General features: G+C 38.9%; 1 protein-coding gene across 8 annotated transcripts in view; it reads right to left on the reverse strand.

The window, feature by feature from the left end:
* Positions 1-2225: 2225 nt before the first annotated feature.
* ANO5 (anoctamin 5) overlaps positions 2226-25878 on the reverse strand; it is a 61153-nt gene continuing 37500 nt past the window's right edge. For 6 of the 8 annotated variants that reach the window (XM_075755349.1, XM_075755343.1, XM_075755348.1 and 3 more), the window contains 14 exons: positions 24245-24411; positions 23253-23387; positions 22310-22415; positions 22160-22220; positions 20428-20579; positions 16332-16406; positions 15397-15619; positions 12757-12926; positions 11597-11694; positions 11202-11332; positions 9270-9475; positions 7995-8176; positions 6784-6889; positions 2226-5926 (listed from right to left, as the gene is read on the reverse strand). In XM_075755349.1, the coding sequence (XP_075611464.1) occupies positions 5705-5926; positions 6784-6889; positions 7995-8176; positions 9270-9475; positions 11202-11332; positions 11597-11694; positions 12757-12926; positions 15397-15619; positions 16332-16406; positions 20428-20579; positions 22160-22220; positions 22310-22415; positions 23253-23387; positions 24245-24411 (2034 nt within the window). In that variant the 3' untranslated portion in view covers positions 2226-5704. The remainder of the gene's footprint in view (positions 5927-6783; positions 6890-7994; positions 8177-9269; positions 9476-11201; positions 11333-11596; positions 11695-12756; positions 12927-15396; positions 15620-16331; positions 16407-20427; positions 20580-22159; positions 22221-22309; positions 22416-23252; positions 23388-24244; positions 24412-25878) is intronic. The other 2 variants (XM_075755346.1, XM_075755350.1) reach the window with 1 other exon arrangement.

Consider the following 25878-nt stretch of genomic DNA (forward strand, 5'->3'; position numbering starts at 1 on the left):
AGAAAAGAAATAGTAGCTGTGGTTTAATGAGGTTAGAAAATAATTCAAATATTCTGGAAATTATTGTTCTCATTCACATGGTAACGATGACAATTTTTTTCCCTTTACCTCTTTCCATCTGTTTAAGGAAGGCAGGATTTTCATGTCTAAATGAGTCCTTTCTGAGGACTGCTGCCTTTTCCCTCTCTTGGTACAGTCTCTTTGCCACACTAGATGTCAGGAACCCCGACGCCATCCCCTGCGTCTCTCAGCCATGCGTCGTTCTAGACCTCCTTACAGTTATAAGCTGGGTTCTCAGATTGCTGGAGCTGCCGCTGGTACAGTAGTGCTGACCTCAGTGTATATTCAGTGCCATATTTAAGATGTTATTTTTGGAAACACAAGTTTTCTTTTAATTTTGAACATTTTGAGGAACGTTAGACAAGATTTTAGTTGTTGCAGAGCCCACACATCTGAGATAGGCACAAAATGTGCAGACTTCAGATTTTGGGGTTTCTTCCAAATCTTGCCATTGTTTTCCACTGATCTGCTAGTGAATGGGTTACATTTTTCTAGTCCTGTAAGACAATGTATTTTACACCAGTTTGATTGAGATGCACATCTTCAAAACATTTCTTCTTTCAGTGCTCTGTATCATCTTTTGCATAAACTTATTTTTAGAAAGACCTGGGTCGACAAAGACACTGAGCAAATTAGATGCCTTAGCTATTTTTACATTGCAAAAAGTACAACCACCAAACGTTTGGTGCAGTTTTTCATTTATGGCACAGGATAAATGAAGGAATTAAGACTTTCAAAGGGTATCTACAATTTCTGATCATAGGGACAAGTAGGCATGGCCCAGGATTTGCAAACGTCTGACAAGTTACCATGCTAATCTTTCTTATAAACTGTAATTGGTTTTGGACAACATCGTACCTCCAGTTAAACTTCACTACCTGCAGGATTTAACCTCCAAGAGCAGAGCTGGAATTTGCCTGAAAGCTTTTAGCACTTTCATGATACCTTCATAGGCCCTATACCCTGCATAGTAACAGCACCTGTCTTTGCCTGTCCTTGTTTTCCCCTCCCTTCTTGCTTCCCTTTGGCTACTACTTTCTTGTTCATCTTTAATGCTTTATTTTTCCTTTTGATACTTAATTCAGTAACCTCTCCCACTTTAGTAACCAGCACAGCAGTAGTAGCATAATATATAATCACACCTTGCTTGGTTTGGTCTTTTTTTCTTCTTTTAATTGTAGACAAGATTGTCCTCTCTCTCTCATGCTTTTCTATCATTTCATTACTGCTCTTGCATCTGTCTTAATTTATCATTTCAAAGTTACAAAGGAAATGACCTACCACGTCTGGCAGGTGATGCTGTTCCCAGAGAATTTCTGATAACGTGGTATAACAGGAGTGATGTAAAATGTGCTGTTGCTGCCTATTGAGAGCAAGTCATTAACTTGAATCCAGATTCTCTGTGATTTAATCCAAAGCCCTACACCGATGCCAGAAGAGAGTTTTAAGAAAGATTAAAATATGTACAGGTATCCATGAACAGCAAGACTTTACCAGTCCCTTGGAAAAGCTTTAGCTCTGCTGTATGTTCCGGAGTATGGGCTCAAAGCTATTTAAGTGCACGTACGTGAACTACTGACGCCGCATGTGCGAACTGCGTGTGTGACTGACTGAGAACTCGAGAAGTCACCTCAGGTCCTGGCATCACAAGAATAAAAACTGTACCCAAAGGATGGGGGAAAAGCAGCCTGGCTGAAAAGGAATGTGTGTTCGCATACTGTCTGGACCGCACCTAAAGGAAGGGTGAAGTGCCAAGTCTTTTTCACTGAACTGTGGTCTTCCAATCTAAGGAATTTACAAAACTAAACTCCCTCATGGGTGATCACACGCTCATGCCATCTCTGCCCAGGTGCATTGCCTACCACATATGCAGAACTTAGTACAGGTTTTCCTTGGTAATTCATTCTTAAAAAAATGCCTGAAGACAGAAAAGATAGTTACACAATGTGATCGTCAAGTGGAAGATGGCAGTCAGATGGAGGCCTTCTCCACTAATCTGAGTAAGAAACTTGAAGTTACAATTGCAGGAAATCTATATAAAGTATCCAGATATCCTCCAGACATCTGTATGAATGGTTCTCCATGAGGCTCTCTGGGCATTTAACTTCTAATACTGCAGCTCCTCTCTGAATTCTTGGAATTTTCAAAAACAAATTGACAGCACCTTAAAAATAAACACTGCTTTATTTGCCAGATTTAGATCTTCTTAAATGTACATATATAAGTTAGCTGAATGCAATGTTTAAAAAATTTATTTCAACATTAGTGTATCATATATATCAGCAACGTACTTAGACAAAGTGCCACTCAGATTACATGACAGTACAAGTCAAAACAAGCGGTATACGTAGAACAGTAGGAAAGTCCATCTATTTCACTCCGTTCTGTTGTCTCAAACTGATAGTATTACATCAAAAAGTAAAAGCATAGTAACAAAATCTTCTAGAAAAAACAGCATAGTGTCCTATAGTAGCACTCTTATTTTGCAGTCATTTGCTTAGAACATACCACACTAAATCTTTCCAAGGTAAAAATACTAAATTTTAATTGGAAAAAAAATTAAAAATCCCTGATTGTATTACACTTGAAAGGCCAATTTTCTTTTTGTAACTAATGAAGCAATCTACTGTTGCTTAAATTACAGTAGTTCCAACTCAGAACTATCTTCACTTTGGTTAAAGGACACTTTTAGATACTTATATTAAACGCATCAAAATCAAATATTCCAACAGTAAGAATAAGCACATCTCCAAACTCTCTTATTTTCATCACTTTTCAAGAACACTTCAGGAAACGCATATGCATGTGGACCATTATAATCCTAATCATATTAATAATCTTTTGTTTGTCAAAACACTGCTTGATGACAAGTAAAGGCAAACTATTATTGAAAGAGGCGTTAGACTTATTTTGTTATGTGACATTAGCTCTTAACATGACAACACATTCTCTTTTCAACAGTTTCTATATACGAAGAAGTAATGCTATGAAGTGTAATGATACATTTTTATATATATATTTCTTTTTAAATAAGCTGATCCCAAATTTTTTTTCCACTTTTTATTGTATGATACAACATACGCAAAACATCTGTTTGTACAGCATTAAATAGGAAGTGATCTCAAAAAATACGTTTGAAAGAAGGAAGAAGTAGGGGTCAAAACATCACTTCAAATTCAGGGTCTGCATGCAGGGCTTCTGCATATCAGTGCTGTATCCCAAACTATGGTATTTTCTTGTTGTCCTCCATCTCGTTTTTAAATAGTATAATTCATTCACAATACATCTATTTTCCTGACATTTTTTCAAGTGTAGTATATTAGGACACTTTATTACAGGACCTGAGGAAACCAATGTTCCATGAGCAGGAATAGTGCATCTAATGCTGAATTTTCAAATCTGTTTTCAGCTTCAATCAGATTGTACATTTTGCATAGAAATATCATTTTGCATCTCATCACCTTACCATTTGAAGCAATTGTTTGCATTGCTAACCATAACAAAACCATGGAATCCAAATTAAGCAGTTTAGTTAACAGTATATGTGTAAGAAGCAGCAAAGTGCGTGTCATTGTGTAAATTCTGGTGTCGCATATATAATCGTGGTGACTGATACTCTTTCTTTGGCTTATACATTAAGCAGCAGAGCTAATTTATTCAGATTTAAGCTCTTCAAATATATCTGAATATTCAAGAACATGGCCAGTTCGTCACGAACATGAATTGCCAATAGGCTTGATTTATCAAGCAAACTTACAGAACCAAGCTGAATAACTTACAGTAACGAGAAATGTACATCTGCTTCAACTCTGACTGGCAGCCAAACCACGTGATGTTTGTTCGAGGTAGGCACTTCAATGTTAAAACTTTTGCTAACAATGACGGTTCCACCCAAGCCATTGATTTAAAACTCTGTTAAAACATTAAGGTTACTAGCCAAGTATTCCAAGACGTAGGCTAGGTCTGCTAAAACAAAATACACAAACCTTAAGTTGTAGATCTAGTAAACAGTACATCATTTGGCTGATATGGAATACAAATGTAATTTTTTTTTGTGTGTATACTTGCAAGGAAGTATAACTTTCAAAGTGCAAATATAGTAAAATTTCTCACGTCTCTAGCTAGTGTACTTCAGCAAGAGCAAACTCAAACAGTCTGGTGCTACTTTACCTAAGCAGTCTAGGTATGAACTGCTCTGTGAACGGCAGCAGCACTAACACACACAGGCGTGCCAAGGCAGGCGTGGTTCGACTAACACTGTACAGCTACATGTGCAGGTTCACAGTATCAGGATGCCTGCAAGCACACTTTGGAAAAACGCATTTCTCCATAGCGATCATTTTCACATCTTTTGCCAAATGCAAATAAACAAGGCACTAAGCATGGAAGTGTTGATATGTTTTAAATATACAGCAAAATCATAAAAAAGCCTAACTGCTTCAAATTATAAAATGAGGGCACATTCATAAACAGCTGGTAGCTACTTTGCACAAGTAGTTATTATATATTTATAAACTCGGTAACTTTGTAGAAAAGCCCCATGACAAAACAGAAAAAACAAACCCAAACTAAACCACCCCCTCACACACACTCCTATGTGTAAGGACAGTAACAACATAAACATAGATTATTTGGCATGCTTAAAACCTCTTGAATACAAATCCATGTACAAGCCATCCAGCTAGATCAGTTAGCAGGGTGGCCCAGCTCCCAATCCACTGTACTCTCCAGCCTTACTCCGTAGTATGACTTGAGTACAGACACACAGCTTGAGCCCTTTGCTGGCATTCACAGAGAATCCAAACAAAGGAGCAGCTTTGGCCAAAACCAGCATCAAGCATGATTTTCCAATGGCAGTTTGTGAGATCGAGAAATAAATTAACTGTATTTCTCCAAAATGCGTATGTCTTCAAAAAAACACTGTCATTAGATGATTCCACAATATTGGCATTTAAAAAGCAAACTCTTTGGCAGATGATATCTTTACGAAAATAAGTTATGGAGTTTTTTCCCTTCATTAGTATGCATTAACTGAATTCTGTGCCTATAAATAATTCCAAGTGGAATTAAGCCAATATATCTTTAAAAATAAATTCCTTCTAAAAATATATATAGAAGTTCAAAGCTGCAAACAAATGTTTCATAAGACATAGTGGATACAAAAAGCCCCAAACCCTAACCCTTTTATCAGGAGCGTTCTCCTATTTAAATGATCGTGTCATAAAAATAGTAATTCTCAGTATTTTCCACAGCAGGAGTCCTCTACGATATCGTTTTCATTCAGCTGGGATACAGCCTGGAACTTTGCATTTAGCAGCAGGGGCAGGGCTTGGTGGTAATGACCTTATATCCTGTGAGCCCTTTGAGGGTAACAGTCCCTATATCGGCAATCCAAATTCTAGGGTTACAAGATTACACTTATTATTCAAAGTGATGGGTAAATAGAAAACAGTGCTGAAGTCATACAGTTAAGTAGATTTACTAAACCTAGAATGCTCAGTAAGACTTTTAAAGAAAAGTCTAAAATCTTTGGACCGAAAGCAAAGGGTTGAAACTGTCCTATAGCTTTCAACACGATGCATACTGAGCAAATCACAGATAAAAAAGCTAAAATGAGTTAAATCCCGAACAGTTGTTTTTTCAACTACATTGCTCTGGATAATTCCATTCTCCCTTCCGTGGCGATGAACTCCTTTTCCGTGGCTTGTTTGTCACCTTGACACAGTCTCTCCTTCAGTTTTTCAAGTTCATACTCATGCAGGATTTTCTGTGTTAGATACTTTTCACGTTTTATTTTGGCTTTCACATCTGCAGGGACATCAGGAATCATCCATGCTACAAAGAATTTGACGATGAATACGACATGCTGCAAAATAAAGGAAGCCAGGGGAAATGTAACAACTCATTACCGCAGCAAACAACTATTGTTTTAGCTAACACCAAATAGATCACTTCTTTTTTTGTTCACAAAACAGAATACATTTCATTTGGCTGTCCTGAAACAAGACGTAAGCTAATGCGTAGCAGAGATGTGCACAAAGATTAAAACACTTTCTTTTCTGCAGAAACTTTAATTCCAAGCCATTTGTGAATTTGCAAACTCAGGAGCAAAGTGTCCCATTCTGAATCCCTAGCACCACTTCCTAATACCTCTGTGTGGTTTCCTAGAAAATCCACGTGGCCATGCTGATAATGCTCAGCTATTGAGAACTGATGAGATACAGTAGGAAAAGTGATGAGAAGAGCACTTTAACAACTCCCTTTTCCCTTCAGAACTTGCAAGACAGTGGCTCAATAGTGAAGTGCCAGTTATTCAAGTTATTGATTTAGCTATATTTAGCCACTATACATCATTGCAAAATGCTTTCTGGATTTTTGAATACAGTCATCTCCCATACAGCTCTAATGAAACCAGCAGGAGTGAAAGTGCTAGTCCCGGTGGGTCACATCTCTTCCATCTGCATAAAGACCTTTTTTATTCTGCTGTATTATTTTGATCAAATTTAGCAGTCTCCTCAGCTATTTTCACTGTTCTTACTCTGAGGTTAACTCCCTGAAGTTAAAAGACCTAGTTATGGTAATCATTTAGGACATGAGTATTTGGTATTACTTCCGGAAGAAACTATTTTATACTCTCAGCAATTCCATTTTCTGTAACATTAGTAACTACCTAGAGAATCTATCAGGTACCAATTTTTGAAGGAAATTTTGTAAGGAACATACCTCCATAATAATTATAAAGGCCAGCTTTGCAGCAAGAATGTGCCAGAACTGCATAGTGTGTAAATATTTCCTCTCATGATCTGGAGGATATCGATAGTCTCTGTACCTGTTGGATAGAAAGACATGCGAAGGTGAAATGTCATATTCAGTCTGAGACAGACTACAAGCTCGGTGACACTTACAGGCAAATACAGCTGTCACTTAAGGAACCTTTTACATCTTGTTTTAAATGGTCTGTTTCCTTTTGCAGAAAAAAAGGTTGCCTCTCAATTTGTTCCTGTCTTACGTTTGCTTAAACACCCTCACATTCAGGGCAACAGAGCAAAGATGAGGAGGTGTGAGAAGTGAAATTTTGTACCTGGGTTACTTCTATTTTCATGCAACGATCAAATAATACAGGACAGAGTGATGGAATGTATCACACAGTAAGGGACAAGCGTTGAATAAATGTGACAGATGTTGACGGATTTTGTACTGGACAGATGCAGGGTTTAATGGAAGGACAGCCTTCAGTATGTGTTCCACTCTCATGTGTACAAGTAGGAAAGAGACTCCTGGGGCTTTACAGCTACAACATGACACAAATGTAGCTGCCTCTTAAAACATTGGGAGTTTTTTGTTTGGTCCGTCTGTTCTGGGGTTTATTTTGCATCAAATCAAGTACTTTTCTTTTACCATGGACTTCTCCAAAGTTCTTTCGCTATTCTTCTAGAGCCTCCAATGCTTCTTCTAGCAAGAAAGGACTATTTTTTTAATGAAAGCAGGATGGCCCAGATCGTTGGTGGTATCTAGCACAATAACGATTAACTTTAAATACCATATCTCATTTTCAGCTTTGCAATCTCAACATCCCCTTAACGATACTTCCTCCTCCACTTAAGCACTGCAGCCTTCGAAAATATAGGCTGAAATTTGTAATCTTAGGGACATCAATCTCCTTCATCACTCCAAAATCAATAGTTTATTTAAGTAAAAACCCAAAACCAACCAAAAAAAACCAATAGCAATGAGACTCTCTTAAACAAAAAGGTGGCTTTTTTCATTATCTCTTCCCGTCTCAAACACTGCCTTGTTAATAGCTTAACTATCACCTCACACTTTCAGAATGATGAGAACGATATAATTTAATTTCTAGTGGACTACTTAGAGCTGCATTGACTTTTTATGCTGTATTCTAAACAAAGTGATAAAATATTTATTATTACACCAACCTGCATATGACAAAGTTTTCCGGATTCAGTTTAGGCTTGTTTCTGTCAGGAAAATCTGAGATTTGAAACACCGACAAACTATTGTTTATGTATCCAGACATAGGCGAGTCTTCGTTTTCAGAATAAGCATAGTAGTAAACTAAACGAGGAATCATATCTGATGTGAATGCAACAATAAAAGCCTGAAAAAGAAATTGGAAAAAGAAATTAAGGAAGTGGCACACAAAACTTGTGAGAAGATTCATAAAGGGGTTTTGTTACTGTGACTCTGTGGCATAATCAGGATCTTTTAAGCAAGGATGAGCGTGACTAGGGATCTTTACGTCAGCAAAGATGCTGACTGCAGCCTCTGCTGCAAGGACCAGCTAATTTTAAACACTCAGTGAACAAAATACGTGGATAGTTCTTACAAGAGGCACCAAATCCCAAATATCCCCCCGCACCAAACCATTTTCTGTCCATCAGTGATAACAGTCACTCCTCAGTGAAAGGGGAGGTGTGGGTCTGAATTCTTAGGAGAAAGGATGAACTCAAATCCAGTGTGTGATCTCTACATTACTTTATAGAAGAAGAGGAGCCATTTTCTCCAGTTGTATTTAAAAAGGAAACAATGGCTACCAGCACGTTTTGCCTTGAAATCTGAGACACTTAAAATGCCCAGGTACCTTGCTAATTAGGCAATAGCTGCAAGTGGTTTTCTTGCCCAAGACATTTGTAGGTCTGATACTGTTTACTATTCTGTATTAAAAAGAGACAACTTTTTTGTTCAGCAGTCTGCTTTACATTATTCTTAAGATGAAATACTAGCATAGCGTTTAGTTTCCAGTTCATATATTCTGAGCCACTGCCCCCACAGGAGCATCCAGAAGCAGTTCAACGAGCAGAATTCCCACAGAACAGGCCTCATAAGGACAAGACAGAAATGTCATCTGGCCGACAGAATGAATCCACCTCTCCTGGCCCCTACGGTCCCCTCCAGGCAATCAGTGTGCCTCAGCCTGAACTTCAGCCAGGCTTATTCCATTCCAAAACACTGGAAAAAACTGACAAGTGAACGAAAGTTTTTAGTCCAGTGACATGTGGATTTGGAGCTGCATGTCATCAACATCTGGACAAGCTGAACCACCCAAATGGCTTGACCATATCTCCGTAGGGTAGAATGTGATAAAGCGAATACTGTCGATGAAAGAGAAAAAGCATCAAGTGATTTTTAAATCTGCAACTTCTGAATACATGGAAGAATCAAATTTGACGTAGCACAGTTAACGTACTTACATTAGTGACAACAGATAAGATGGCCATCCCGTTCAGGATTTCTTGCCAAACTCCTATGCTATGGGCTTTTGCAGCCACAGGTCTCCTGTACTGAGTGGTTAATTTCCAGGAATCTACTCGAATCTCCAGGATATTATTCATCAGAGCAAGAAGAGGAGCCAGGGGAAAGGACGCCACAAAGAGAGTAATGAATCCAAACTGAATGACTGCAAGGGAGAAAACAAAAGTGCCAAAATTTGCCCCTACAAAAGCACGCTCAGGGTGACAGTGAAACACTCAAGTTGCCACTCGCGGACAAATGGCAAACTTCTGTCAGGCTCCACAAGAAATCATCTCCAGCCCTGGCCGGAGCCAAGTGACAACCTGCCTCAGCCCCAAGACTTCTCTAGTCTCTTAGGGGAGCCATGCAGCAGCACCCAAGGGGAACAGGGCATTCGGGTCCTGTCAAGTGATGCCGCCAGCTGTGCTGGATACTAATAATTCTTTCGTGGTGCTGCAGCTCTCACGAATGGAATGTAACTGTAGGGGAATGCCAATGTACTCATACATCATGTTTCCTATCTCGTGATTCAGAACAAAACCAAAACCAGACTAGTTTTTCTCTCCTGCGGTTTGTACAGAGCAAGCCTGTTCTCCTTTTACTTACCAGCTACACTCCTAAATGAAAAAGAGGAAATACTTTCACTTTTATCACTATCTTACCTCCAACCTATTGTTACTGGTTTAGCCAAAATATTAATACTAATTCTGTATGTAATAGGTCCACTGGGGAGTCTTACCGTTAGTTAAAGAATTGCAAATAAAATGCATACATGACCCCCTTAGTCAATACCAAAATGAAATGTCTCTTGGTACAGAATGTGACAGTCCTCGGTGCAGAGCCAATACTGCCACTATGTTTTAAAGACAGGAAATAGAACATCTTGTCTGGTTTAGGCAGTGGATAAAAATAAATTCCCATACACCAGTCATCAGCTCTTCCATGACTGGAGCGATCAGTTCTTCATCTTAGACAAGCAACAAAATTCCTACAAGTTTAGCAGCCCCGGAACAATGCAGGAGTGTACTGATGCAGGTCTGATTCAGGAGGAGCAAGCACATCTGTTCACAGGCATGGCTGGCAACACTGATGGGTCTTAGCGTATGAATTTCACAAGATCACAGCCCTGTATGCAATACCTTGAAGTGTATGAAATGACAATAATACAGTTGCAAAGCTCTAGGCAATAATTATTTCTGTACAAATAAAACAATACAAGGGATCACTTTTCAACAAATATTGTCCTTCCAATAGACAAATACTAGTATTTTTATAGTATATTTTAGATTTCATTTGGCTTCAATTGCTAGTTTTAGTTTCTTAGGTTTTGTAAAGCAATTTCATATGCTGACCTGCTTACATTACCTTTGAAAAATCCTATTCTGCTACCCATGCTCCCTCTGCTGGTCTACTGGACTCTATCGAAGCACTAATCAGTGCAAACCTAAAACTAAATGGATTCTCCCTGATCCAGTTCGTCGCTCTCATATCTGCAGTACATATCCTTACAGGATATTTGGCACTCATCCCATACTTACAATTTCCACTGACATCAGCTGAGAATATGCTTGGGAACAAGCACAGAACAGACATCGAGGCAGCTGGCTGCACCAAGAATAATGTTCACCATTCAAATGAGGGAAACAAACACTCTTTGTAACGTTCCTGTGAAATTCCCTGCAGTCTAAGAGGCAAAGGCATCTTTTTTTTTTTTTTTTTTTTTTTTTTAATTGGGCTGACCTATTTAATCATTTCCAGCAGTTAATCATCTACTGTTTACCAGATGAAAGTGGTGGCATCAACCCATAACAATTAATTGAGAAGCTATTTTTTTGGAAGTGTCAGTACAAGATGTCTTGTCCTCAATTCCAAATGGGTATTTTTAAACTTACCCATTTCTAGATATTCATAGAACAGGCCTAAGGCTCCAAATGTCTGCAGATCGTGGTCTTGCTCCCAGCGACTGTATAAATTTTCTGGATTATTTCTGGCTTTCCGGCGTCCCCACCAGTTACAAATCCAGCTGTATATACAGAAAAAGTTAACAATGAGAGGAGCAGAACAAGTATCCCTTTCTCTAAGCAAGCTCCTTGTTGCAATATGCTTTTACAAGCACGGCTTTCACAAAGAGAGGCCAAAAGCCTCGATAAAATGAGCCTACTTGTCAGAATTTGTGCTTAATTTACAGAATTTTTCTTAGCTTCTTCATATGGCAATACTTGTTATCACTCCTTTCAAAATTTCCTCTGTCTATAACACGGGCATCTCAGTGTAAGAGATAACTTACGGTACAATGGCCTCTTGGATATTTCCCCAGATCTGTTTGCCAGCCATGACTATGGTGAGCTGTGTCGTCAATTCTATCAAACAACCCGCAGGATCACACTGGGAGAGATAAATTGGGGGTTAGTGGACATTAATAATGGACATTACCTATATAAACTATATTCTACTACTGTACGAGTGAAAGAAAGAAGAGAAGAAGGTTCTTAAAACTTGTTGGGACAGTACTTTCACCTGGACTGCCAGCTAAGATACCCTCTCAGGAAGGCTGTTATAGATGGGCTTTCAATGCTCAACGTGCTTGATAAAACACACACCAAAACATAACGACATTTAAAGACAGAGTAATTCAGAGATGCTTCAGGCTGACCACGGTGCCGATACACGAGGATGGGGCAGCAGGACCCACATGCAGCAGCCACCCCGCCGCCCCAGCAAGGCGAACCTGTGGTGCTCGGTTAGCTGACAACACCAGACCAACCCGGACCTACCAAGCACCCGCATTTTCTATTCATATTCCATTCCAGATGTATTTAAATACCTGCCAGTATCTGGTCTCTGCTGTTTGCTGAGAACACTAAAGTTTCAACTCTTTAATGAGGCCTTCTTAAGAATTTAGCATTGTATTACTTCATTGTCTTTTGCATGAAGTTTTTCCTCTACTCTTGACTCCCAGGCAATGCTTCACATTAAATACTGCGTTTCACCTCTGTACAAACAGCATAACTAGCAACGATATGAGGAAAAAAGCAAAAGCTTACAGATGTGCCTCTTACCAAATGGTTTATCTGAAAACGTAGTGCCTCAAAAAGCTAATGAAGACAGCCAGAGACCATTGACATTTGTACTAGCTTTCTTCAACCTAGAGGATCACTTTTAAGACCCACAGCAAGATCTGCTGATATTTCAGGAGGACTGGGGCCAAGCAAAGCTTTTGCATTTTTTCACCCTTGTAACTGAGAGACACAGATTTTCACTGCTCGTGTTTCCCTGACTAGCAAAGCAGGAAGAGTCCTTGGAAGTCCCTCCATCAGCCTCGGGATGGCCAGCGAGGTCCACCTCATTCCAGACCAAACACGCAGCTGGCAATTTATGACGTGCAGGCTGGAAGAGATAGAGAGTTTAACCAGATTACTCAACCCACCTTAACCAAGAAAGTCCTACCTCTTCATTTCGCCAGCGATTAAACATGTATGTGTAGGCACCTGGGTAACCAACAAACTTCCCTTTGAAGAAGGCCACGTAGAAGCAGGATGAATAGTAGTTGACAAACTGGAACAGAAACATTTTCATAGTGAGCCTGTTCTCATACTCCATATGAGTTCTGGGAATCTCTGTGAAACCAGAAAACAGTATTTTATTTTCCTTTATTCCCTTTAAAAGGGATACAGATTCATAAATACTCATCACCCACAGTGTCCCTTACATCCCAAAGGAAAAAAAAAAAAAAAAAAAGAAAGAAGAAAAAGAAAACCACCTACAAACAGTTCAGCAAATGGAATTCCTGCTCGCAGACACCCTGCCCTTAATTTACAATACAACGCTCTGAGTAGACACGTGAGTGAAATTAATTCTTCAGACATTTATAAGCTTCTATTTCCCTTCTTTGTAGTGTCCGCTAGCACTTGTCCATCCCAAAATCTTACACTATTTTTCAGAGATCCAAGATCAATCTCAAACATTAATTACCAGGGTCTTCTAGACTATGAAAATTTCATTGTTGGCAATGCACATGATAAAGAATTTTTTTTCATTGTGGTAGAGAAGCATGTTACAGTATTGTTTTTTTCAATATGCTGTATGTGTGTAACTTATATTGAAACCAGCAGAAACTGGATGGGTCCTGTGCGTATGAAAGACGAGGCTCATGGTGTGGAGGGGGAGAGTAGGGAAGGGTACAGGCATCTCAGTGGTACTGAACAGCACCAAGCCTTTGTTTAAGATTTTGTTGCCTTCGTAATCACGTTCTGCGTTACGTTCACATTTTTATAGGTAGCAGGAAGACCTATGCACATTATTCATAAACTGTCCTGTTAAATGATAACGTATAACCAATTCAAGCTGGGAGAAAGGGGAAGAAAACACACCACAAGCATCCAAGTCCCTCTGAATTGGTCAGGACCTGGCAGGCGTGTTGAACTTACCGGCCCTATGGCAAAGTTACTTTATACATCTGAGTAAACTAACTTTTCCAAGCTTCGCATAAGTTTGCATGACAGAAGGTATTTACTGGGAGCCTGTATGTACTACAGAGGAGGCGGTATTCCTGTGAGGTAGTCTGCCTAAGTTGCAACTCATTAAAGTATTTTTATTGGCAGTGAGCTGTTCAAATGTTTATGTCAGGCAACGTTCAAGCACCAGAGGTAGGTTATACCTGCATGTCTGAACACAAAATCTTGCCTAAGCTTTTTAAGGTTGTCAAGAGTGACAAGCATTAGAACAGACACTCCTGATGGCTGCAGCCAACATTTCATACCCTGGACCCGACCCTGTCTCTAAGCCTGGCCTAAGTGCTGCTGCCAGAGGAGGGCAGCAGTCCCACAGAAGTGAACATTTATTGTCCTGTAACTGATAAACACAGGTAGAGCTGACACTTAAGAAATTAATCCTCCACACTCGCAAGCAGAAAAATAACATTGCTGAGCCTTCATGCTTATAATTCATGTCCTTCAAGGAAGATTAAAAAATGATGATTTTCTGGGGTTTTTTTCCTGTTTGTTTTGGGGGTTTTTTGTTTCGTTTTTTGCTAGGGGCAATTTTACTTATTACTTGTTCTGTCATTCTTTGATCTAATTTGGCCAAGTGAGAGATACAATACAGATCTCTGAGACAATAGACAGTCCGTGATAATTCAAAATAAATCCAATGCAAAATCCCATTAAGCTTCTACAACAAACACCTTTCAATTTTTGATTTCACTTGCAAGACCTCATAAAAAAAGATCACCCAACTATGCTGTCTATGATAGCTGTACAAACTACAAATACCTCATACTTTCAGCTCTCCCTCCCATAGCTGAATATTCTGCAATCATTTCTTTCTATAAAGCACCTGCAGGGACTTGTACATCTAAATAATTAAAGGCAAACAAAGAAAAATACCCAAAAAGGGCTCTAGGGAAGGGTATTTCCAGCAAGGAAGCAACAGTCAAACATGAAATCTGCTACAAAACCTACAGATCTTTTGGGGCCTGCCTGCCAGCTCCTCCAGCTCTGGAGCGCACCTACTGCAGGTAACGCTACCGATGGCTACAGCCACAACGACACATCTTGGGCCCAGCTTCGCAACTTGCTCAATCTTTGCCTTCAACCAGTATTAACTCCAAATCTGTAAATCCATAGCTAAGGAAAACATGGCCAAGAAAAAAAAAAAAACACCTCTGGAAAATATACTGTTTTATCCTATCCCCCAGCCTCCTACCTCTTCCCCTTCAAAGAGAGACACACGATTTAGTCTTTTTTCTTGTCAAGATGGCTGTGAAAGCTGTGATCTATTTTTCAAAATAGATCTTCACGATTTCTAATTGAAATACCGCTAAATCAAGACAGCTTGATCTTGCTTTGGTGACTCTAATATAACACATGATAATTTTTAATTATGTTCAGAACTGTGATGGTCTCTGCAGACTAGTTTTAAGATGAGCAAACGTTGTACCAGCTTACGATAATTATTCAAATGCAGGGAAAATGTTCAGCATGGCCAACGGTACAAGTGAGTCATTGCTGCAAACTACAGACTAACATCCTACATGGGTTCCACCTTCAGTGATTCCTTGAAAGATTTGTCTTCAAGTACACTGCTTACCCATATCAGTAATCCAGATGGCTATTCTCTCATATAAGAAATTCAGTATCATGATGATGACAAAATTGAGGCACGAGGCCGTGACTGAAGTTGCCAGCTGAGGGGTCAGTAATCCACTGATGGGCTGTAAAGTTTGAGTGTTCTCCATCAGGCTGGCAAAGGCAGCGTACACCGCGAGACGATACACGATCACAGCTATCATGCTAGCTATGATCAGAGACACCTAAGGAAAGGACAGAGATGTGAAATACACTTTTAGCTCACTATAGCTACACGCATGCAACTTTTGAAATAAGATGTAAAACATCATGCATCATACTTTTAAAATTTTATTCTTTTGGGCATGAGTTCAGCAGCACTGAAATGCAAAGTACACAGGTAAAATGCTTTGTTATATGATACACATTAAATCTAACAAAATCATTTTGTTAACACAAGAAAAGCAATCTAATGCCAATATTCAAAAAATAAAAAATGCAGAAGGACACAGACTTATAGAAATGGAGATGGGAGAAGTTAGATTATATTGTCCACCCTGAAATTCCATCTGCAGATATTTCTACAGAGAAATATGCAAATATTTCATTGTATTGAACAGTTGGGGTTTTTGGTTTTTTTTTTGACCTTGACTATAAATTTTTTCAGTATGGTCTGTAACAGCACATGAGCCAGAGAAAAAATTATCCCTATACCAAAGTGTCCAATCAAATTACTAATTAGTGACCGATTTCCAAGTTTTTTTGTGGTGGTGTTTTTTTTTTTTTTTTTTTAAAATCTGAATTGACATGCATTTTGCATGACAGCAGGAAATCTGCAGGACGATAATAAAAGCATGTGTTAATATCACGATGAAAACCAGTTTGTGTTAATGTCATGATTAGTGATGATCAGCAACTCTGCTATATGTTAAAATTATGATTCAAAAAGATGCTCACCCAGAACAACACTGTAGTTCCTGAGATGCAGAACCGCACAGCCTGGCTAGTTATAGGCAAATAAGGCTCCATCTCCTGAAACAGTCAAGCAAGCACAGCACAGTTCACAAATCCGTAATCTTATTCTAACGTCAAGCAGCATACAGAGCTCTCATCAGCTGTGTGAAAGTGCGCACATCCGAGGAAAACCGTTCAGAACCCCCCTCCCTACAAGGGCAGATAGGACATGATTTTGAATGTGCTGCGGGGCAGGGGGGGAAGATCAGGCCAGAAGCGGCCGTAACAATGCTAAAAGTAAAGACAGCACTTGGAAAGAATGGTTAAACCTTTGCAAAAATCAATCAGTAGCTGAAGGAAAAAGGCCACCTCCTTCATTAGATGCACAGGCAGAACTATTACAGTAATGCTAGGTCAGCTGTCATACAGCCCCGAGGCCAAAACTGGACTGAATTTTAAGAAATTCGTCATGTCAAGGGCTCTTAAAATGGTCATTGACTTGGATGTACCATGTTTTCCCACACAGCCAGAGAGTGTTTTCCTCCACTCCTTCAATTATTATTTTTTTTTTAATTGAAGAAATGGCTACATTTATTAGTTGCCAATCTCTGCTGCAGCATCAGGCAGCTAGGGCTTACCCAAGCAAGTATCCCCACATAGCACACAAACAATTTTCCATGTTCGTGTAAAGTTCGCTTTTTCGCAACCAATTCTAATTCCTAAAATATCAGATTACATATATTAAGAAAGGATCATTTAAGAACTAATGTCAGTGGAAGAAGACTTAGTAAAAAAATAACCTGAATTTGATAAATCTCTGGGACAAGGCGTCATAGTATGCCTACACTCCTCTTGGACAGAGGGGCACCAATTACCACAGAAGATTGCAATATTAAGTATATTGAACCAGGAAATGCTTGTTTTGACAACAAAACCTGTAAAATGTTGTTGAAGGGGCTTTATTTTTTGTTGCGTGAAAGCCCAGAACGTGCCAAACGTGTTGGCGTAACACAGAGTAATTACATCGAATACGACAGCAGCAACTGAGCTGCACGTTTCTCCCTGACACGACGCAGCCGTAACAGGTGTTTTACAAGCGTTGCTTCTTGACGGCAATATTCTTCAGTCAATCGGCACACTCATACCAGCGTGATTCTGTTTGAAGTGTAATGTGCTGTTCTCTCAGGAGAGATATACTGCCTGTATCTGCCTAAGTATGCTTACTAAACACAATTATCAATACTGTAGTCACAACACGTTGTTTGATGATGATGATGACAACAGTTAAAAGCTCTATTAACAGAACTATAAAAACCAGCTGAAGATAAGACACAAGCACAGATATCAGGTGGCTTTACATAGGCTCATAACATTTTATACTTACTATGTATTAATAAATAGTATGTATACTCTCTACTGAGAGCAAATGTTTCACTCTTTCTAGGCTATTCAACAAGTTTTCTACTGTAGAACAAAATGTAGGCAATAACGTGCAATGACAGAGCCTAAGTTTGAATGGAATGCTTCATTATTTATGTAAATTAAGATTATACTGCAATCAGCAAAACCAGATTTTGGCTATGATCTAGCTAAATAGTTTAGCATCATGACCAAATGAGGTGTTAATTAAAGCTTCGAGATAGGCGATTTCCATTTCAGTGCACCTATAACTTTGAATCACGGCCAGGAATAATGAGGAAACAATTTTCTGAGCAAAGCCAAGCCAGCCTTGAGACTCAAGAAACTCAGTGACCTGTATCCATATTATCAGTCTGCAGAATTAACTTATTTGAAATCACTATCCTTTCACATGTTCAGTATTGCACATTATCTAATGAAAGGAAATGATACTACAGCATGGCTAACCTGCATAGTTTGCCATAACTGGGTATTGCGCAGGATCACTGCTAAACCCTACAGCACAAAAGCTTCTGAAAATTCACCAAGGTATAAATTGATGTGTCGTAAAATAAAGGATTGCAGAGTCATTGAATTTTTATGGTGATTGTTCATGCATACTTAGAAAGCACAGAACAGCGCAGTATCTCACTCTGAGGCAAGAAATATATATTATGGTCCAACTTCTGTTTCCAAAATAAAGTCCAAAGAAACCATCCTACTTAAGAGATCTGCATGAATTTACAGAGAGAATAATCATCTCCCTCAGCACAGGTATACCAACGCACCTCACCCATGCCATCCTTGGCTGTAGTCTGCTGCGGCTGATTCACCTCGCCAGACCGGGGGTTTTGGTCCGTGCTGTACGAAATCACTGCCTACGAGTCAGCCCGTTACTTCCCTGTCCTCACGTGATCCCCCTCTGCTGCCGCAGCCCCTTACTTCTGAGCACACAAGGGCTGTGAACCGCCTGTGTGATTTCCCCCTGCTCCTCACTTCAACTGCAGCAGAACCACAGTGGTTCAGCTGGTTTTGGTCGCTGTACATGTAAGAAAGCAGAGGTTTTGAGCCTGAGCATACACAGGGATGCAAGCTAGCAAATAACACTCAACAGGCAGGCATCTGTTTTCAATTAGCTGAACTAGCTAATCAAAAATTGATTTATCTGAAACTCTTTTCCTGAGCATGCAGAAGTCAATACCTTGGCAGAGCTACACTCAAAATTACAGTGCACGGTTAGCAAAGATCTCTGCGTGACTACAGCGTACAAGTTGCAGGTATAAGGAACAACAGCATCAACGCTGCCATGTGCAGAAGGGGAAGGAGAGACAGAAAAACTGTCTCTCATGAGAAATAAGATTAGTGTACATATCTCCTAATAATTAATGAGAGAAACCCTGAAAGACAGGGCTACTTTATAACAATGGTGCTTCCGATATTCTGGCTAAGCTTCTATTTCTTTTCTGAAGACTGTATTATCTAAGTCTGCTTATGACTAGTGAAAATAAGTGATCTATATACAATTCTAGGAAGACGAAGGATGATTTAAAAACACAGCAAATTGAGGTGGTTGACATTGTATTGGAATGCAACCATCTGATCTCTAAATTTGTCAAATAACTCCTACCTAAATTAAATTTAAATGAAAACAATTAACATCTAGTAGCTATTTACATAGAGCATTTAACAGAGTTAAATAGGGTGCCTAATTGTATCTCAACTGGATTTCAGACAAAGGGCTTCAGCAACCTTCATCTGTCTAGCGTTCCCTAAAGTGGTCATATATCAGAAAGCCACAGCTAGTTCCACTTCTGCGTCTTTAGATCAAGACAACTGCTCCTTCCTGTGCTGTGCAGGGATGAGAAAGAGTGCTTTTAAAGGCGTGAAGGTCTCAGGGACTGCTATCTTGAAATGTGAAGGAGACTGTAAAGATGATGTTAGCCAAGTGAAAGCTATAAACTTCGCATTTGTATTCCTAATTTAATATATCAGTTTCCTGTAGAAATTAAAATTAATAGAGGATAATTAAGGAAAGCTATGCATACACTCCAGAGACAACCCCCCCCACACGTTCTCATTTATTCTGTCTCAAAAGCCTAGCTAACAAAGGACATCTGCAGGAAGAGAGCCATGGTCCAAGAGATGGGGCACGCCTGTCATGAGCAAGAGGAGGCTGAAGTGCTGAGCGCCCTCGGTACTGTTACCTTCAGACTGGAAAGCAGGACAGCCGCACCGCAGTGGCCCTGCACCAGGCTGAACAGACCCTTGAAAAAGGCAGGGCTATCAACTCCAGAACTTACTGACACTAGCACAGCTACGCTGCTTTCGGTGTTTATCTCTGATACTAGTCCGAGTGCAAACCTCGGGACTCATCAACTGGATGCCTTCAGCGAGAAAACAACGTGTTACCAAATTCTGCTTTGATATTCAATGCAATCTATTGTGTTCAGTAAGGGCATGGCTGGCGTCATGCTCTACATATTTAAGCCAAGCTCACTGCTATCACAAACATCGCTCTGGGGAGATGTAATAGCTAAGGGTCTGCCCTGCTCCAATGGAAATGTGGCTTTGCTTACGTACGTCACACAAATCTTTACCTAGCCATGAGATACAGACTTCTTCCTAAGACAGAACTCACACGCTGTCAAACTTCCAGCACGCAACTGAATTTGCATGCAGGGCAACCCAGCACGCTCATTACCTGAGTTACAGGATTCTTCTTCTTTTGGGTACATTTTGCCTCGTACTCAGGCCTCAGCTGGAGTTGTTGCTGTTCCTCTTCAAAATCAACCAAATCCCACTCATATTTCAGTCTAGCTTGCCGCCTCTTCCAAAACTCCAAGAAAAGTGTAACTGCAATTTGGAAGTATTAAAATACAGTTAAGGGAGAAGCAAACAAGTCTATGAACAAAGTTAAACTTGTTTCTGTGCTGGCTCCTATTCTGCAGTCTATTTTTCACCCTCACAATGTGACCTATCTATTTATATTAAAGTTCACAGCTAAGACCATAACACAGATTAAGTAATTTGTTAGCTAATTGAATTCCAGAAGTAGGTCCAGGAAGATGCCGAGACAGGATATAGGTATTTCCATGGTTATGACAACCATGTTTAATTACAGTTTAACTACTTTTCATATGCAAATGACAATACAAAATTAGCAAAGGAACGTGACAATTCAACTGATTGCTTGTGTATAAACCTGTAACACGTGAACAACTACGACAAATAAGCAAAACTGTTTTCAAGTAGTACACATTCAAAGATTTCTGTTCCTTTTTGATAAGTATTTAATATCACGGTCATTTTAAAGACAGTGAATGTCTGATGCTTTTCATATGATCAAGAGTAAGGCTTGCTTGAGAAATTAAGATACTACAAGGAACTGATTTAATATATAAAATAAACAGCTATAAAAGTTATAATAGTATATAACATCTAAAAAGCCCTCTATAAACTACTTTAAACTGTAAACCTTTGGTAATCTGATTGTTCTTATTTGCAGTGGGAAGCCTTTACGGTTTACACAAAACACAGGAAACCTTATCTTCTGCAGTTCTAAAAATCTTTTTCTGGTACTGCCTGAATGATTAACGCATGTCACTCAAAGGCTAGTGTTTAAAACCAAAAAAGAGTCATACATCATCATCATCTTTAACCTGTTTTTGAGAATTCTCTATGAAAAAGTTAATGGCCAGATCCTTCAATAGTGAATACACAAACAGATTTTGTCTTAGCACACAGAAATCTTTGCGCATTAATGAAATATATGTATTCTAATTGAAGATTTAATTATGATATTTCACACAAACAGTATGAAACAGGAGACAAGATATTTCAGGAAATAAGAAACAATAACTACACTATCCTGCATCTATAAACCTCCACAAAGTTTAAGAATGTGTATTCAAGACAACACAGTCTTAAAATCTGAACAAGTATCACTTGGTGTGAAACCATCCTTAGAGAGTCAGGAAATGCACCTGTTTCTGCATCATCAAGACAAACTATAATGTATGGCCTTCACTGGAGTAGAAGCCAATTGGTTCTCATCCCAGAATTGCTGCTAACGAAGCGGTAGTGCTGGACCACCCTCCAGTGAAAGGACACAAGAGTTCTCTACTCCCCCACGGAGACACTGATAATTTGCAGCCCTAATTAGAGAATACTCTCACAAGGACTGCTTAAGGTTGGACCACTCCATCTTAGGTTACTAAGGAAAGAAACAAATGTTTGCAGGTAGAGGGCACGATGGTTATGACATCCTAGATACCTGCCGGACCTTGTTTCGTTTTGGTTAAGCCCAGTCCTTCCATAGCTTTAAATTATTTTTATACACTTTTGCCTCTGAGGCAAACTGTGAATTCTCTGCCTTCTTCCCTCAGCAGTCTGGCCAAGATCTCCTTATTGCTTGACTTATCAAATGTACTCACCCCATATGCCCATGAAAATGGCAAAAAAGAGAGTTGCCACGTTGTCAAACAAATGGGAATACTGCAACAGAACACACAGGGACAGGTTGGTACCAAAACAGTTTTCAGTATGAACAAAAGTGACAAGTGGCTGGAGAACCAGATACAGACCTCTGAGGACTCACAGGTGGTGTTTAGTCTCCAGTACTCACACTCCCGGTCACAGAGAGGGCACATGATGATCTCTCCTCCAATTGCAGGGTCACAGATTTCTTTGCTGAGGAGAAAATATGGTACAGTATCTGTTTTCATAGCATCTTAAGAGCTGCTATATGAGATTTATTCTTTCTAAATAAATTAAGAGCTTTGTTTGTTCAAAGCTCAACATCAGTAGCTTCACACCGAAGATGCCAAGTGTTGTCACATTCATTGGTATTAACCTATAGTTGGTCAGGGCAAGCCAAGAAAATCAGCAGCTGCTACAAGGAGGAGAACTAGCAAGTCACTTGGTATGAGCTTTCTAATTCTATCAGTAATAAATCAGGAGCTGTAATACACATGCCTCCCTCCCCCAAATCCCTGAATACAATAAATCTTGGGACCCTTGAAGAAACAAATACAATGCTTATTTAAAAAGAAACAAACTCTGGCTTCCAAGATACTGGATCCCTCTTTGATGGGACAACACTGCTGATCTGTCCTGTACTCATGCTTTTAGTAGGTAGTACAAATGATGACCTACACAAAAAGGTCAACGGACTCCTTTGCAAGATAAATTAAAATAGAAAAGTTTAAGGCAACAATAAACACTTGAAACAAACAATTTTGAGAGATGTCAGTGGTACTCTTGGGACTTTATGTATTGCAGGTACTCCAATATAAATGGCAATAAAATATTGCTTTTTGCCTACAAATTGAGTCTTACTAATTAATAGTCACAAGTTCTGCATTAGCTGTCCACCATCATTTCAGTCAATAAAGATAGCCAAAGAGCAAATCTGTCCCCTCTGACAAGCTTTAAAAGCTTGTTACCTGTTTTATTGAAAGAAAGAAATTTTCACATTGCTTAGCTTTTCCCTTTATAAGTCCAGGAGATGTTCAGCATTACACTCACCTGCTCATATTTTCATCCATTGTAAACAAGCCATAAAGAAAACAGATTAAGCCAACAACTGCTGCAAGGAATAACATCTCGGTGTAAAATCCTAACCAGGCAAAATAAATTCCAATCTTCTCACCGTAGTACTTCCTGAATACAAAAACACGCAATTAATGGGAATACAAAATTTAAAAGTGCAATAGAGCAAACTGGCCAGAGTCAAAATGAAACACTTGGCAAAATTCTCGTTGAACAGAAAGGTACACTGGAAAAATGAGATCTGAAGCTAGCTGTGAGAAGTTTCGCAAGCTCTTTGACCCTTTTCCACCTCCTGGCAGGAGCTCCAGCTTTAAAACAAAAAAAATCAGTCTCCTTCCCACAGGATAACGTAAATGAAGATATACTTTTTTGATTTTCCAAGGAGTTATACAAATTAAACTGGACAAAGAGTTCTGATCATATGGTTAGAACAAACGGCTAATTGACAGAAATACAACTGGCTAAGTTACAAATGGGGCAACTGTAACCTGTGAATAAAGTAACATTTTTGTTATAGCACATTAGTTGAATCAAAAAGACCTTGGGTAAGGTTTGTTTAAATTTGGGTTTAGTGCTGAATTAAAAGCCACACTTCAAAACTGATTTTATCAGTGTTTTTCCAAGTCTGTGTTGAAATTTCAAAATTTCAAATCCATCTTTAAAAATTGTAGCAGATACCGATTGTAAAATGCAAGGTATTCTTTGTATGTGTTCAGCTAAATTATCTGTAATATACCTGACCCCTGGGCTAGACTGAAAGAGGCTTGACTTGAGATAAGGCATTTTTCTAGTTGCTAGTGAAAACCTGCATCGTGTCCTCCAAGGACCTAGTGTCCAATTAAGTATCTGACTCTCATCGAATCTTCAAAGTAGTAAAAATTTCCCAGCAGGATCAAGCTACAAATGCATATAAGCTTGCACTACGGTGAAAACCAAGTAAATCTCATAAAACACAGGCAGCATTTTACCTGATGAGGTCCAAAGGCTGTTCTTTGTAGAACCGCAAGAAACGGGCCCACTCCATGTACAGCGTGTATCTCTCATTGTCACAGTTTGGATCATTTGCCTTTTTCCAGTACTGGCACTGCGAGCAAATCAGAGTAAAGGCAAAACACCTCATCGACAGACTCAAATACTACATTAAAAGAAATGAATATTAATGTTGATGATGCATCCCTCTTAAGATTATGCCAACAAAACTAATTTGAAATTCAAACTTAACACTCTGCTTCACCACTTTAAGTACAACCCTCTTCATATATGTTTTAAGATAATAAACACTTTCAGAAAACATTTATCAATCTTAGCCATTGAGTCAACCTGTACTGTAACCACATCCTGTTACTTTACACCAGTGTAATCTACACTGGTAGATTATTGCAGGGAATGGTTTGCTCCTTTACACTGTGTAACATATTGAATTGCGGAAGTTCAAGCTTCCCTAAAGTAGAAAACCACTATTTTACTCAACTTCATTAAAAACAATGCAAATTTAAATCCCATTCTCTGTACTTCCATCTCATTGTAAATTGCACAGCCAAAAGCATTTCACTGAGAGATGTAAACTAGGGCATATAAATAAAAGTTGTTTCCTGCCTCCATGCAGGAGCATGTAGCACTGTAATAAACTCCATGCTGGGGCTTCTTGAGTTGTAAGGCAAGAACACGCAAACCTAAAGTCTGACACTAATTAACTTTCAGCGGTGTTCGTCATTATCATGTATCTACCTGTCAAACACTAAGAAAATTTTGGAACTTCATCAGTTTCCTAGAAATTAAACAGCACAAAATAGCCACAGTTTCTGACAGCTCTTTTAATTTTATTTTGTGTTGTTAGAACTCTACCTTTAGAAATACTTGGCTATGTCAAACATTCAGTCTGTGATCTCGGTTTTCCTTTTTTTCCTGAATGTGTCTCAATCCCAAAGAAAAACAGGAAAATTGGTTTCCAAATAGAAATCGAGAAGTTTAAACAACCTAAAGTTTGCACTTTTAAAATATTTTAAAAGGTTAAATTTTTAGATAATGATTTGTGAGTGTCTCATGATTTTTTGATTTTTTTCATACTATTTCTTAGCATTTAAGATTGGTTGTACTTGTATAGAAGAGATTCTTGTACAACTGCTTTTTATTAGCTGTGGTTTTGGTAGTCCCAACAGTACAAAGTACTTCGGAGCCTAGACTAGTCTTCTACAGCCTAGACTCTGATCAGCTAAACCTTCTCCCTGAAAACCTAAAGAACACCCATTCATCCATTTCTTCTCATTTTCTAAGGGAGGAAAAAAGATATAGATTTATGTTTTCAAATGTTTTATATAAAGTATTTAAAAATACCTTGTGGTACAACTCACAGATATAAACAAGCAAGTTAAGTTCCATAAAGCATTGCGACAAATCTTAAATAACTATTAAAAACAAGGAGAAAATTTAAGATTTAAGCAATGAATTAAAAACATGACATTCAGAAGGAAAAAAAAAAAAAAAGAAACAAATTAAAAAACCCACAATCTATGAAATTCAGTAACCCATTCTTTTCTCCAAGGGATTTCAGGGCTAAATCCATGTATGTTGCATTAAAAATTGACCCTACAGCAAAACTAAA

Source organism: Balearica regulorum, chromosome 5, assembly GCF_011004875.1.
Source record: "Balearica regulorum gibbericeps isolate bBalReg1 chromosome 5, bBalReg1.pri, whole genome shotgun sequence".
Lineage (NCBI taxonomy): Eukaryota > Metazoa > Chordata > Aves > Gruiformes > Gruidae > Balearica > Balearica regulorum.